At 38.9% G+C, this 15512-nt stretch overlaps 1 protein-coding gene across 1 annotated transcript in view; it reads left to right on the top strand.

Moving 5' to 3' along the window:
* SLC35D1 (solute carrier family 35 member D1) overlaps window positions 1–15512 on the top strand; it is a 44068-nt gene that overhangs the window by 15666 nt on the left and 12890 nt on the right. The window contains exons 9-11 of the mRNA XM_045802068.2: window positions 7741–7808; window positions 8895–8973; window positions 11962–12044. Coding sequence (XP_045658024.1) covers window positions 7741–7808; window positions 8895–8973; window positions 11962–12044 — 230 coding nt within the window. The remainder of the gene's footprint in view (window positions 1–7740; window positions 7809–8894; window positions 8974–11961; window positions 12045–15512) is intronic.

Raw genomic sequence — 15512 nt, 5'->3', positions numbered from 1 at the left:
TTGACTGACAAAGTAATGTGTTTAGCCATTCTTACCTTTGAGGATAGGCCTTTTCACCAGTGAAAGTAAATGACCTTATCAATAAGCTGGAGTGTGTGGTTTTGCCACAATACATAGATTTTACATAGGTGGCAGAGCCTAGTAAGAAGCGATAGCAGAAGTATTTGGGTTCCAATTCCTTGTCGGAGCTCGGAGCAGGAGGAGCCAGAGTGGAAGTGATGGCCAGTAGTTACAGAAGTTATAGCAGTGCAGAGGTAGGGTGGGTAACCCAGGACCGCTGGCTCCGTGAACTTGTCTGACTTTCGCAAGGTAGGCAGGGAACCACGGAGGCCATTTGCCCCACTGACATTATCTTCTGCCTTAGTAAGTTTCCTAGCAATTTACTTTCTAGGATAAGGTTTCAATTTTTTTCTCAGTAGTTTCTTGGGAAGAGAATTTTCCAAATAGAATGCTATCATTCATCTGCTTTTTTCTTCTCTACCATGAAGTCTAAAGACTTAAGTGATTTAGTTTTAGACTTTCTGGTAAACAGGTTTCAAAACTTACAAGGTATCAAGACATGTAAAAAATATTCATGCTTTGGGTTTTATTTCAAATTTCAATTAACTTGGTGACTCTTAGCAGATTTTCCTGGGAGTGAGAATGTTACATCTAAGACTCAAGTGTACCCTGAAATTACTCCATTCTTACTAGATCAGGGGTGACGAATTGGTGCTTATGTTATCCTGCGCTCATTGTAGACATTGCCGCGTAATCCCAATACTTCCTTGCCCAGCCTAGACATGGCCTCAGACTGTTCACCAAGGTAGTGGTTCAGACGGCCAGAGTCAGTTGATTAGAGCTGATACAAGATAAAATCTGTATCCCTAGACTAGATTTTATTGATTATGTTATTGATTATGTGCTGTTAGTCCCTGGTCTTACTCAGATACTCCCTTTCTTAATTTCCTTAACTTAAGCAACTGGAGAACACATTTTTTTTTAATTTCACTTTTTTTTTCAAATATTTTTATTAACTGAAAGTCTCATTCAAACCAAATGCCTAGTTTTAGGAAGTGGTAGGTCCATATAACCCATTTGCCCATTGATTACGCCACATTCTTTTCATGCCTGTGGTGTGTATTGGCCTGTGGTATTACATTATACCACCAGCACCTGTAGGCCAGAGACTTTGTTCAAAACAGAAGGGAAGCCTAAACATCTTTGTATGTGCAGTCTGTAATCACAGCTACCACTCAGCCAAGATTGAAGATTGCAGGCCTTGTGGCAGGGAGCCCATCTAGTTCTGTGTCGCACAGAATGACCAAGCAGGTCCTTTTCTTCACAATGGCTCTTTTATTAGCTTTCTCTAGAGGCAGAAGTTTTGCTTTAAATGTTTTTTTTTTTCGCCTCCTGATTAATAAAATGTATGTTCACTGTGCCTTCTGTATTCCCTGTCTTAGGGAAAAGAAAAATTTGCATGTAAATCTGTCACTGAGAGATAACAGTGATGGAAGTTTAAGTGAATAATAATCTCTTCTGTATGTGAATTTTGTATAAAGTGCCTACATTTTGTTCTCCCCGTTGATTTTTCACAGGAGACAGTCGGACCAGACTGTTGTCTATATTTGTAATGTAGGTAGAGGCTTAGAGAGGTTAAGTGACTTGATGATAGACTCAAAGAAAGTTAATGGCAGATTTAGAATTCAAATGCCCACTTTTTGACTCCATGATCCAACAACAATAGCTATTTGAAGCTATCTATGAGAAAAAATTCAGAACATACTACGTTGCCTTTGGTTTTCTCTTGTACTTAACTAATAGAAAGATGATTGGTTATGGAGCTGAGCAGGCACATAGAAGCTGGATAATTTTGGGAAAGTTACTTAACATTTCTGAGCTGACTACATAATAGGCTGTTAATAAGCAGTAACTTTGTTTTTTTTTTTTTTATGCCATCTTTATGATAGGGAGAGTAGACTCCACTGTACTGCTGTACTGTTTGGGTCAAATTTATCCTACAGCTATACTTTGAAATGGTGAAATGGCTGCTGCTTTTTCTGTTGCAGCCAGAGGTCCATTCCTGTGGCAAAGCAGAGGAATGCAATAGGCTGCTTGTGCCATACTGGCTTTCTCCAGAAACAGGCCTAGTATTTAGGGAAGGAAAATAATCCCATGAGAACTGTTTTTCTATTTTTGAATTTTATGTACATGGAATCATGTTCATGGGATTTATTTTAGTATTCTACAGATACAGTTATTATGTTCCCAAAGGGGAATGTGCAGTATATATTTGGGGCATTTTCCTAACTAAAATTTAATGCTCAGTGTAGAGAACCTTTGGCTTGGAGTATATAGACTCAGGGCTACCATGTATTAACTGTGTTATCTAAAGTAAGTCACTTGTCTTCTGGGGAGAAGAAGGCGTGGCCTGTGTACCTCACAGGGGTGCATGGGGATCAAATGACATGTATACAGAAGCATTTTGCAAATTATAAAGCATTCCACAAACACAAAGGTAGTCATAGTTTGTTCATGTATTAGCAAACCTGACTAAACTGTTTCCAGCATAGTGCCCCCAGGGCACATGACTGGGGACTTAGATGTCAAAATGTACAGTGACAGCAGAGGAGATATTTAGAGCTAAGGCAGGAAAGGAGCTCAGGTGTAGAGAGGTGTATTTGAAGCCTTTGCCACATAACTGATTTCTTTCCACTCGCAGGTCACTGATAAAAGAAAGAATTAGAAGTGATGTTTACATATAATAACTGACATCACTTATTGAACTGGACGGACCTCCTTCATGTCAAGCATTATATCCATATTGTCTTTAATTCTGATAACAACTCTACAAGATAGGCCTTATTATTCCTCTTACTATGTAATGCAGAAACTAAGGTTCAGCAAATCTTTACGGTGCATCACACCAGCTTTATCCTCTTGGTGACTTTAGGGTACAAGAGTAGCTTGTCTAGGAAAGGAGGATAATTTAGAGTTGAGGAAGGTTCTTAGGCCTGAGATTTCTTTTATGTGTTTCAGCTTGAGTAAAGTAAGGTTTCTCCTTTTGAAGCTGATCTAACACTCATGTTAGAGTTGGAAGAAGCCTTAACAGGCACCCAGTTTAACCTCCCTCACAGAAGCTAAGGCTGGCATAATGAAGCAGTGGTGAGCTGGTACAAGATACTGAATCCTGGCATGCTGCTTTTTTAGGGACCATGGCTTTTCCTGCAGGGTGCCAGTAACCCTCTTAAAGATACTACTTCTAGTGCCCACCTGCTGGTTTGCTGGTTTATGCCTTTTCTCTTCAAAGAAAGAAAAAATAAATTCAGGGCAAAAACTAATGAGTTGTATGCCAGTAAAATGACTTTTACCATTTTAAGAAAATTTAAAATTATATAGCTTTAATCTGAAACTTGAAATTTATTTAGTAGCATGTAAAGGTAGGTATGTGGGTGTATTAAAAAGTAAAGTTTATGTCATCTGCCTGTAGCAAATAATGCTAAGCAAGGGAGCATGGATGTTTCATTCACCTTAGCTATTTGTGCCTAACACTTCCAAACACTTGGAGCTCAGCAGAACTGACATTTGACATCGTTCCTGCTCTCAAAGAATTTATAGTCTTGCTGATAAGAGGCTGGTCTCCTGAGTTCTAGGCCTGTGCTTTATTGTGCTTTAATGGTTTTTCATCATACCATGTTTACAGGTATGAAAGAGCATAGCATAATGCTCTGTATGACTTCTTTCATTTATTCTTCATTCTCTAACAGAGTTATGGAACACCGTCTATTTGCTATCACTTTGTTAAGCACTGTGGTTACAGATATAAACCCTGAGGCATTCACAGTGTCTGAATAGATGATCATGTGCACACAGGTACAGATACAGATACAGAGAGTCACATAAATACTCATACTTAGTTACATACATGCAGTGTCAGTGATAAAAGTATCACTAAGTGTTCTGGACAGTTTGATGGGAAAGAACCTAATGTGAATGTGGGTTTTTGTGCAAAGCTTCCCAGTGGAAGCATCATTTGAGATAGGTTTATATTCAAGTCAGTAATTGAATTTGGTCTTTTGCTTCTAGCCATGCTGGAATAACAGCGACAGGATTTACCTTCCTGCCTTAACCTACTGGAATACCAAATATATATGAAAAATGGTTTTCAGACATTGGACAATAGGTAGTAAAGGATTGTGGAGAGAGAAAGGATGAGAAGAGAAAAGAAGGATATAAAAAAGACCCAAAAAATGACCCAAATTAAACTTTTAGGGATGAAAAATATAATAATCTGAATTGAAAAATAAAGCAGAAGGTATTAAACAGCAGATTAGACACTGCAGAAGAAAAGATCAGTGAATTAAAGAAATAGCAGTAGAAACTATCCAAGATGAAGCACATGGAGAAAAAAAGACTGGAAAACAAATGAACAGATTACTAGTAACATGTGAGGTAGTATCAAGAGATCTAACATATGTAACTATTGTCCTGAAGAAGGGGGCAGGGGTAGGAAAAATTTTTGAAGAATTAATGGCAGATTTTTTTCCAAATTTGGTGAAAACTAAATCCACACATACAAGAAGCTTAACAAACCGTAAGTTATATTAAACTATACCATAAAGAGGGACATTTCATAATGCTGAAAGAGTTACATCAAGTAGGCATAATAGTCCTGAATGTATATGTACTTAATGAGAAAGCCTCAAAATATCTGAAGCAAAAACTGATAGAAAGGATAAGCACATTATTGGCAATTACAGTTGGGATATTTTAACAGTCCTCTTTCAGTAATTGATAAAACAACTAAACTGAAAGCCATTAAGGCTATAGAACACATGAACAATACCATCAACTAATTTGACTTAACTGACATTTGTAGAACACTCCACTCAACAACAACAATATAAACACTCTCTGCAAGTGCACATGGGACATTTACCAAGGTAAATATATTCTGGGCCATAAAACAAGTGTTAATAGTTTAAAATAATTGAAACTATAGAAAGTATGTTCCCTGGCCAGAACAGAATTAAACTAGAAATTAATAACGTAAAGATACATGGAAAAATCTTCAAATATATGTAAATAAACACAACCTGTAACACCCGGATCAAAGAAAAAATCATGAAGAAAATTAGAAATCATTTAGAACTGAATGAAAAAACAACATAGCAAAATTTATGGGATGCTGCTAAAGGAGTGCTTAGAGGAAAATCCATAGTTGAATTAAATGCATATATTAGAAAAGAAGAAAGATCTAAAATCAGTGACCTAAAGCCTTTCCCTTAAGAAATGAGAAAAAATAAGAGCAAGTTAAACCCAAAGGAAACATGAGGAAGGTAAGAGCAGAAATCAGTGAAATAGAAAACAGAAAAGCAATAGAGAAAAATCAGTGAACCTAAAACCTGGAGGTCAATAAAGATCAAGAAAATTGCTCAACCATCGCCAATTGATAGAGACAAAAAGTGAGAATGCATGAATTATCAGTATAAGGAATGAAAGAGTGGTTATCATTACAGAGCTTGCATATATTAAAAGGACAATGGAATATTATGAACATTATTCCGTAAACTGAAAAACTGTGTTCATGAAATGGACAAATTCTTGAAAAAGACAAACTACCAAAGCTCACTCAAGAAGAAGTAGATAGCATGATAGCCATATTCAACTAAGTAATTAAATAGCTCTACTTAATTAAAATAATTAGCCCTAATTAATGGGACTGTTTAGCTCTGTCTCTATTAAAGAAATTTAATTTTACTTAAAAATCTCAAAAGGAAAACTCCAGGCCTTGATCACTTCACTGGATAATTCCATAAAATGTATAAGGAAGAAATAATGCCAATTCTATGTAAATTCTCTGAGAATATAGAAAAGGAGAGAATACTTCCCAGTTGACTTTTATGAAGCCAGCATATCCTGTACCAATAGTTGACAAAAAATTTCAAGGGCAGGAGGTGGAAATTATAGTAAAAAAAAAAATCCAGGGGCTCCTGGGTGGCACAGTGGTTAAGCGTCTGCCTTCGGCTCAGGGCGTGATCCCGGTGTTACGGGATCGAGCCCCACGTCAGGCTCCTCCACTATGAGCCTGCTTCTTCCTCTCCCACTCCCCCTGCTTGTGTTCCCTCTCTCGCTGGCTGTCTCTATCTCTGTCAAATAAATAAATAAAATCTTTAAAAAAAAAATCCAGCAATATATAAAAAGGGTACTATATGACCAAGTTATGTTTATCTTAGGAATTAAGGTTAGTCCAACATTTGAAAATCAGTGTAATCCCCCATATTAGTAAGAGTTAGTAAGAAATTAATAAGAAATAGAAGAACCAGGTCAAAAGATGGAGAAAATGTATTTAATAAAACTTGACACCCATTCATGAGTTTAAAATTCTCAGCAAACCAGGAATAGAAGGAAAATCTCTCAACCTAAAAAAGGACCTCTAACAACAACAACAAAATCTTGCTAACATACTTAATGGTGAAAGACTGAATACCTTTTCACAGAGATTGAGAATACAGGGAGAATGGCTGCTCTCACATTATGTTCTGTTTGACGTTATACTAGAGGATATCATTGTGCAATAAGGTAAAGATAAGAGACATAAATTCATATAGATTATTAGGAAGGAAAACGTAATGGTTACATGACTAGATAATACTGTCAAGACTCATTGAATTATACACTGAAAAGTGATTAACTTTATTTTTTACATATTATGCCTCAACAAAGAACCATAAACAAATTGAACGTCTGCTGTTTGCCAAGTGCTGTGTTAGGAATTTGCTCAGCTAGATGGATGGGCGTCTTCCCTGCAGGGAGCTCCCTGGCGGTGGACAGTGTGGAAAGACTTGCGGTTCAGGGAGATGAGAGTCCTAGACAGAAGTACTGCGGAGGCACGGAGGAGGGGTTCTTACCAGGGAAGGCCCCACAAGGTGCTGCTTGAGCTTTAGTCTGATCAGTGAACAGGAGTCAGAAGAGTGTTGAGGAGAAGGGCGTTCCAAGCAAAGGCATGTGGGTGTGAAACTGCATGTAGTCTTTTATAAACGGCAAAGAGCCTCATATTGCTGGGGCCCGGCGGCTGTGAGGTTTATGTCGAAGTGGCAAGAGTTGACGCTGGATAGGTTGGCAGAAAGATAAAAGGTGGAGTGTTTCTCATATTTGCTTAACAAACTGATATTGCAAGAGAAATTATGTACTTGAGAGAGAAACCCTCCCTCTTGGATGAGAGATGAGGTGATCAACGCACTCTTTCACTTCTTTTCCTTTGCTTTTGGCTTAAAAACAAAATGGCTACAAAACCTTCCTTTTACCATCAACTGTTTTAAAATAGTAGTTCTCCCTGGGTAGACCTCAGCTGAATTTGTGTAACTAAGGGTGCGCTTGAGCTTTCACATGCTCTAGGGAAGGAGTATGTTTTAATATTTGAGAAAGCTTTCTATACTAGCCATCTGGGAGAACAGCTGAGATTAGCCGGGTACGGCTTCTACCTTCAAGCAAATATCGGTTTCTTTGTACCAATAGGGAGAAGTACAAAATCTTCCTCACATTACATTTTAGGAAGGAGAAAACCTTATGAACCTGCTTTTTTGGGTTCAGCTCCGTATATATCAAATTCTTAAACATCACTCGCTATCCCGTGAGTGATGCAGGGAAATTTATATATGTGTATGTGTGGTGGGAGTGAGTACTCAGGATTTTGATGGAAGAACAGAACAGCTGATTTTGAGGGCTTGCTCTAAAATCATACTTTCTTGTGTATTACAGGCAATGGATTTTGAAGGCTGGGCCGACACCCTCTTTCTTCTGCAGTTCACCCTCTCTTGTGTGATGGGGTAAGCCTTTGTTGCCTTGTTAGCAGATAGTTTTCCTTGAGAAGTTTATTCTAGTATCCTGTTCTGTCTCTTGAGTGTATCAGCATAGGATAATTAAACTTCCAGGTTCAGGTGGTTTCACAGCCCTTGGGAATGTGCCCTTAGGGCTACTAAACTAATTCCAGAGTCATGTTTCCAAGGATGGAGACAAGAAACTATTTACCCAATAACCTAGCGTGTGATAAGCATCATTATATTTCAGAATGCATTATTTTATTTCTATATTGACCATTTGACGCATATTTTCATCCTCTTACCTATGAGGAAGTAGTCCCAGAACTCAAGTAAGGTGTCTGAGTTTGCGCAGGCAGCAGTGGCAGCCTTTGAATTTGGGGCTGAGTCTCTCTACGAGGTTGTCTTCCTCTTAGAAGAGTATATGTGGAAGGCAAGAGGGTATCTACTAATGTGCCTCTTCTTTTCACCTTTGGATTTCCCTAAGGAATTTTTTTCCTCAGCCAGTAAGTTTGGTTGGTATTTATGATAAGATCTGGCGCAGGCTAGGTGCCCAGGGAGGGAGTGCTTCAAAAGAACATTAATAATGGTGCCTTGGTACTGAGTCAGGCTCAGAAGCCTCGTTGTAAATCTATCCGTTCCAACTGCTGCCACTTAGTTGTTAAGTGAACCTATGTCCCCTCTTAAAGTGGTGCTAATTTGGGTTTCTTCCATCTTTAAGAATCTCTTTTGCCTCCTGTCCAGAGGTCACATTGACCTCATGGGAAGTGCACACCTGATTCATGGTCTATAAGCTCAGCTTTCTATCTGGGTTTGGTGAATTTAGTGGAAGTATGATCTAAAAAGAGTACTCATGATTAGAAATGGTGGTTCCAAGGTTTTAGTGAGGGTAGCTGGGGAAAACACCTGGTCAATAAATGGACATGTTTTTCCCTTTAATGAAATTTAAAAAAAATCTAAAGCTGCAGTACAAGCAGGGGTGAGGTGGGGAAAGCTCACAGTCGGTGGCTACAATGTGCTAGCATGGCCAACACTGTTTCTCTTGGCTAGAGATTGCTATAGTAAGCAACTGGCTCTTGTACCTCTTCGTTCCAGGTTTATCTTGATGTACGCCACAGTACTCTGCACGCAGTATAACTCTGCTCTTACAACCACGATAGTTGGCTGTATTAAAGTGAGTTGAAAAAATACTGTTATCTTTTGGGGACCTGCTTTATTTAAAAATTGTTACTCTAAATCTTGCTGTGGCCTAAAACCCCACCATCCTTCTTTCCTCATAGATTGTCTTGGTTTGAAAGATCGTGATGCTGGTTTCTAAGATGATCTTTAAGAAAACTCAGGGAGGGTGCCATCTCCACTTTCAGGCAACTAGGCTTTGGGGAATATGGGAAAAGGAGAATGGGTTACCTTAGAGTAGAGGAAGACGAATTAGACTTGTTTCAGACAGGGTAGGTAACTAGCTTGGAAATGGTAGGCCTGTCCCTTTAACCCCCAATGAAAACTGTTCTGTTCTCTGCCTTACTGAATTCTGGCTGTTGTAGGGAAAGGATGCCTGCCAGAAGTTAATCAAGGGAGTTTTCCAGTGCATGAGCCAAACTTTAAATGGCCCACTTTTAAAAGCTGTCTCTGACATTTCCAGTGATGTCATTTCCTCCTGATCCATTTTATTTGAGGGAGGCTCATTTGTCTTCAGCCAGGGGGGCCAAGTTGACTTGAGTATTGAGCTGAAGTTAGTGGTTTGAAGCCTCTTTCATCTGCCTTTGTGCTTCGAGTGCTTTAGGATCCAGGAGGCCATGGCGTGGCTGATCTCCAAATGAATTAGCAGGGTAGGCTTGCTTTCTAAAAAAGGTAAGACAGAGAGAGAGGTAGGTCCATGATCATTTGGGAAATAGAATGCTTGCCCTTGGGACTTCTTCTGATTTCCCACTTGGCAGTAGTGAGGGAAGGGATTGAAGAATAAAGTTTTTACTGCCCTGCTATGTTTCCCTTTGTACCCCCATGGAGTGGTGTCCACCTGCCCTCACTTTAGAAACTAGATTTGGGTTAAAATTTCAGGTCTGTGACTTCAAATCATGGAATTGGAGTGTTTGGTGTAAGTAGAATACTAAATTAAGCCAGGACTAGTTGTGTGAATTCCCATGAAAGCTAGAGGCAGTTCTTCTGCGTTCAGGCCTGGGCTTGCTAAGATAGTTTTAGCCCCTCAAATCAGCTCTCAGCTCTGTTTTGGTTTTGTAAAGTAAATGCTTCAAGAGCAAAGTGAATGGCGTGCATGTTCAGAATAAGAACAGCAAGAACATGAGAGACAGGTCAGTTGTTACCATGTTTTTGCCAAAAAGGATACTGCCCGAAAGTCTGTGTTTAATTTTAATAACCTATTTGCTTGAGATTTCATAGGGTACGTTCTTTATGTTTATCAGCACGGGGTACTAATAGAATCATGGTCTTATTAACAGAAAGTCCAGTACTTTTCTTTTGTTATTTCCTCCTCCCCGCAGAGCCCAATGGCTTTACTGTGGCCAAAGGGATCTGTTTTACTTCCACACTCTAGAGAGAGGAAAAAAAACTGGATGGTCTGATTAGTTTACAGCTGCTGTTGCTGCTGTCTGGTGGTATTGCTGTTGAAGGATGTCTAACATCTTCAGACAGATGGGAGGACGCCAATGCCCTTGCTGGCTCGGAGTCTCATGGTCCACAGTGGAGCTTCTTTCCTCCCAGATACAACCCTGCTAGCTCAGCCATTGGTCCCCCAGCGGCTGTCACTAGGTCTTGCTTCTCTGAAGCATAGAGGGAAAATTACTGAGGATGCTTAATTAAAAATGGAAATTCCTAGGCCTACCTCTCATACACGAAATCAAAATCTCTAAAATAGAGCCTCAAAATCATCATTTTTAACGAGGTATACTAACATTTGAGAATTGCAGTCTGAGTTTTGAGGTGCCTAGCATAGTCTCTTCTGTGCTTGCTAATAAGTTCTGCTTGCGGGCATTGCTGTCTTTTCCTGATTGATTTTGAGCAGCAAGGTTTGGGTTCTCAGTCCCTTTCTGTAGTTCCTGGGCGCTTTATGCAAATTAACCTGCCATCTCTCTGGATCTCTGTGTTCTAAGCCTATCCTGTTCCACATTTTCCTAAGTCGCCTACTGACCTTGTTTATTGTTGCATGGTATTTAATTTTGCTTTTTCCCCTCAAATAATAAGAGAATCTGTTCCGAGGTCGTTGCTGTCTCCATTCTTAGACCTAGAAGAGACTGACATAATTTTAAATGCTCTCTCAAAGGGCACTCCCATTATAAAAATAATTTTGAAGTTTCTTTCTGGCCTTTCAAAAGCACTGTGGCACTTTACTTCTGCTTCATAGGCCCGATCTAGGCGAGTCCAGGTTCTAAAAATGTTTGTGACATTTACCATTTCCGACAGCTGCCATAGTGGAGAGGGAGGCGGTGCCTTCTGAATGTGAAAGAGAGGAGGTTAGGGAAGAATTGAATAGTAGCTTGAACTTCGGGAAAGTTTGTTTCACCTTTGTGGCCTGAAGATAATTAAAAGGGATCAATAAACAGATGCTTACATCTGGAAGTTGAAGGGAGTCAGGAGAGGTCATTTTAAGTATGGGACTCTGAGATGACTTTTCATGTATTTTTTAAGATACCAAAACAGATGCCTCTAGAAACAATGTTCGTGCTGGTAAACTCCCTGCCATCCCCTTTTTCCTTTCTAAGAAAGAGGGAAAGATGCTTACATGTGAGGTTTTCCGTCTTCACTTTCCCCTCACAATCAACAGTTACTTCAGTGGGAGGAAAAAGCATTCTTTTCTAAGATTGTTGAACACGCACTAGTGTTTTCTACCCCTGGTGACAGCAGTGTTTCTCTGTTTAGGTTTACAATGTCAGCCCATACCGTGGGACACGGGAAGCTGGTAATCTGGTGATAATTCTCAGTGAAAGCATTTAGCTTTTGCAGGGATAGATTGGGAAGAGGTTAATGTCATTTCTTATTTCTTATTTCATACTACACTCATTTTAGGATTGGTGGGTTTTTGTTATTGTCAGTTTATTTGATTTTGTATTTTAAGGATAGGTATATGGGCCGTTCTGTGAATGAGTTTATATGAATGTTGAAAAAGCTCAGTTAAACCTGTGTTACAGCATATTGCCGTTTTTCTTTGTAGAATATATTAATAACTTATATTGGAATGGTCTTTGGTGGAGATTATATTTTCACATGGACAAACTTCATTGGCTTAAATATCAGGTAAGTAAAAATATTTAAGTGTAACCACTTTGATAAGTGGGATTTGGATACTTAAATAGTGTCACAGTAAGGGGCTATCTGATTGCAAATTTGCTCATTTATTAAACAGTTATTGAGCACTTACAGTGTATTATGTATTTAATGTCATCACATAATGCTTTTTAAGAAATGGGGGTAAGATGGTTCCATATTTATACACAGTATTTAGGGAATCTTTTCTGGAAGTTAAACCCTTTTTACTTACTAGCCTTGAAAGAACAGTCTTTTATTTATTATGCTAGATGGCAGTACAGTGTTCTCAAGAAAATTCAGGGCTAAAGAAGAGCAGCTCTGTTAGAATTGCTTTATATGTGTCTGACCTTGGACATGTCACTGGATTGCTTTAGTCCAGACTTGGTCAGTGATGAGGGTGACTTGTGTGAAAGATCCTTTTTTAGTTCCAGAATTAATTTCATGATTTTAAATACTGTATGTATGCTTAAAAATTCTCAAATTTGTATTTGGGCCAGACCTCTGCTTGAACTCCAGCTTGTATATCTAACAGCCCACTTGACCTCTCTAACTCACATGTCCAGAACTGAACTTCTGTTTCCTCCCGTGTGCTCCACCCACAGCCTATATATATCAGTTGCTGCAGACTCTATCCTTCCGGCCTCTTGATTCAAAAACCCTGGAATCATCCTTGACTCTTCAGTCTTCTACCCAGTATCCAGTGCATTAGCAAATTCTGTTGGCTCTATATTCAAAATAGATCCAGAAAAGAGTCACTTGTCACCTTCTGCATTGCTCCTGTCATCATCTAAGCCACCAACATCTCTTGCCTAGGTTACTGCCTAGTCTTCTCCATTTGCATGGCTAACTCCTTTGTGACCATGAATTTTAGCTCAAATGTTAACCTTATCAGGGAAGTCTGTCCTGACAACCTTATTTAAAGTTGCAACCCGCTCTTCCCCTTCTGATACTGCCAAACCCTCTTGTTCTGCTTTTCTATTTCTCTTTTCCAGACCTCTTAATCTCTTTTAATACACTATGTAATTTGCTTATTTGTATTTATTGCCTATTTTCTTATCTCTCCTGCTGGAATGTAAGTTCCATGGGGGCAGGGGTCTCTGCCTGTGATGTTCACTCATTTCCCAAGCTCCTAGAATGAATCCAGCTATTGCTTAATAAGTATTTGTTTGATGAGTGGCATCTGGGTGGCTGTTAGTTCAGCTTCTGCCTTTGGCTCAGGTCATTATCCCAGGGTCCTGGGATTGAGTCCGCATCAGGCTCCTTGCTCAGCGGGGAGCCTGCTTCTCCTTCTGCCTGCTGCTCCCCCTGCTTGTGCCCTCTCTCTTTCTGAAAAATAAATAAATAAAATCTTTAAAAAAAAAGTGATGAATTCTCTATGGATTGGTGAAAAAGCACTTTGGAAACTTATAAAGCTCTCTACTAGAATATGAGCGTGTCATCTCTTTACCTTGAAACAAATTATATAACCTCTCTGGGCTTTTATTGCTTCAAATGTAAACAAGTGATGATAATACCTATTCTACCTTCTTTATGGATCAGTATGAGAATTCAGTACTCATATTGGTAATAGGTTAATAACTCATTGTTGCCCCTTCCCTGACATTTATTTACAAGTATAGTTTGTCTTTTAGAGGAAGAATCATTTGTTACTTGTGGGGGTGGGAGTTGGGGGGGTGGTTGTAATATGTACCCGAGGATGACATGTTATAGAAGAAAGATGAGTAGTTCAGTCTCAGACCTTGTTTGGAGTTGCAGTTCTGATGTTTGCCATCTATGTGACTTTGAGTGAACGTTTCTCTTTTCTGAGCTTCAGTTTTCTTATGTGTCGGGGACAAAAATATCCATATCTCTTTAGAGTTGTTAGAATGAAATAATCTAATATAAAGTACCTAATTCACTGCTTGACATCTGTGCAGAGTAAATATCAGTTTCTTTCATTCATACTTGTGAGGAAGGGCTAGGATATAAGGAGCAACCTGATGGAACAGTTTTGACTTTGGATGTGACCTGCGTTTCATTCACTTCTAAAAATTTGGATTAAAGAATCACATCATGGCACCATATAGACCTAACTCAGGGGTGCCTTGATTTTCTTTTTGTTCTCTTCAAATAAATAACCTTACAGCCAAAATGAAGTGAAAGCTTCTGTTTGCATTTTCAGATCTTTGTAGTTCAAATCTCTTATAAGATAACAAAGTTCTTATAAGAAAGCTTAGGTATCTTCTTTCACATTGCAGGTTATTTTAAAAAACTAGTGTCTGAGTATGTTGGAAGGTTATGAAATACATCAGTCTAACATATATCAAATCCAGCATCTTGAAAATTCTTCCAGTAGAATTTCTTATTGTGTCAGCTAGTGCATTTTAGTTCTGGTTAAAACAGTCTGGTTTTGCCAGCAAGGTTACTTGATAGTGATAATTAGGATAATGACTGTCGTTGGTACTCTGTCCTTAGGTAGTATTTTTAATAAATTATGATTGCTTTCGCATTTTATTGTAATAAATTTTACATGTCCTATCGCTTTAATCTTTTATTACAAGGCTGGGGAGAATAATTGATGTACTTAACCAGCCAAGTTAGTTGCAGAGTTGGGATTAAAATCCAGGTGAATTTCTTTTTGAATACTATCTCCATTACAGTGTGCGTTTCAGCTTTCGTAGAGGAAAGTATATATTATCTAATTTTTTTTTTTACTTTTTAAAACGAAAATTATGGTTTTATTTATATTTTTTGACTTTTACTAGTTGGTAAGCAGACTCACAGGTGCTGAACATTACTTTTTTTTTTTTTAATGTAAAAACTGAAAGTGCCTACCATATTTCACTTTGATTGGAAATGGTGTCAGTCCGTCTTTGGCTGACTGCACTTTGAAGGAAATCAGTAATTAAACCATATTCTTCAAAGAATCTATGATTAGGGGCGCCTGGGTGGCTCAGGCAGTTAAGCATCTGACTCTTGATCTCAGCTCAGGTCTTGATGTTTGGGCCCCATGTTGGGCTCCACCCTGCATGTGGAGCCTACTTAAAAAAAAAAAAAAAAGAGTCTGTGATTAGATCCAGATACATCTAGCTCCCTCTACCCTGCCTAGTTTCTTTGTTTTAAGAAAAGTTTCACTAGCCCTCTCTCTGTTGTGATTCAAGTGCGAGCAGCAGGAGGTTTGCAAGGATAGCTGCTCACACTTCATCCACATTGATTCTGCAATTTGGGAGGCATTTTTCTTCTGTAGGGGCTTTTAGAGCCTGGCTGTCTTCAACTCTTCTAAATGCCTTTTCCCAGTAGCCGCTTAGTGAGTGCTCACCCAAGCCCAAAATGGCAACAAGGGAGAGTAGGAAATGATTAGCGAAGGGTGGTGACAAGAGCCTGCTTCTGTACTTCCATCAGTTGATGGACTTGGCCTGTGCCTTTGGCCTAAGTAATATAGCCTTTCCAGATAATGACATCATCATCCTCATAACT

The sequence above is a fragment of the Ursus americanus genome, chromosome 12 (assembly GCF_024610735.1).
Source record: "Ursus americanus isolate L20-20 chromosome 12, mUrsAme1.1.p, whole genome shotgun sequence".
Taxonomy (NCBI): domain Eukaryota; kingdom Metazoa; phylum Chordata; class Mammalia; order Carnivora; family Ursidae; genus Ursus; species Ursus americanus.
This window is presented reverse-complemented; position numbering and strand designations above follow the sequence as displayed.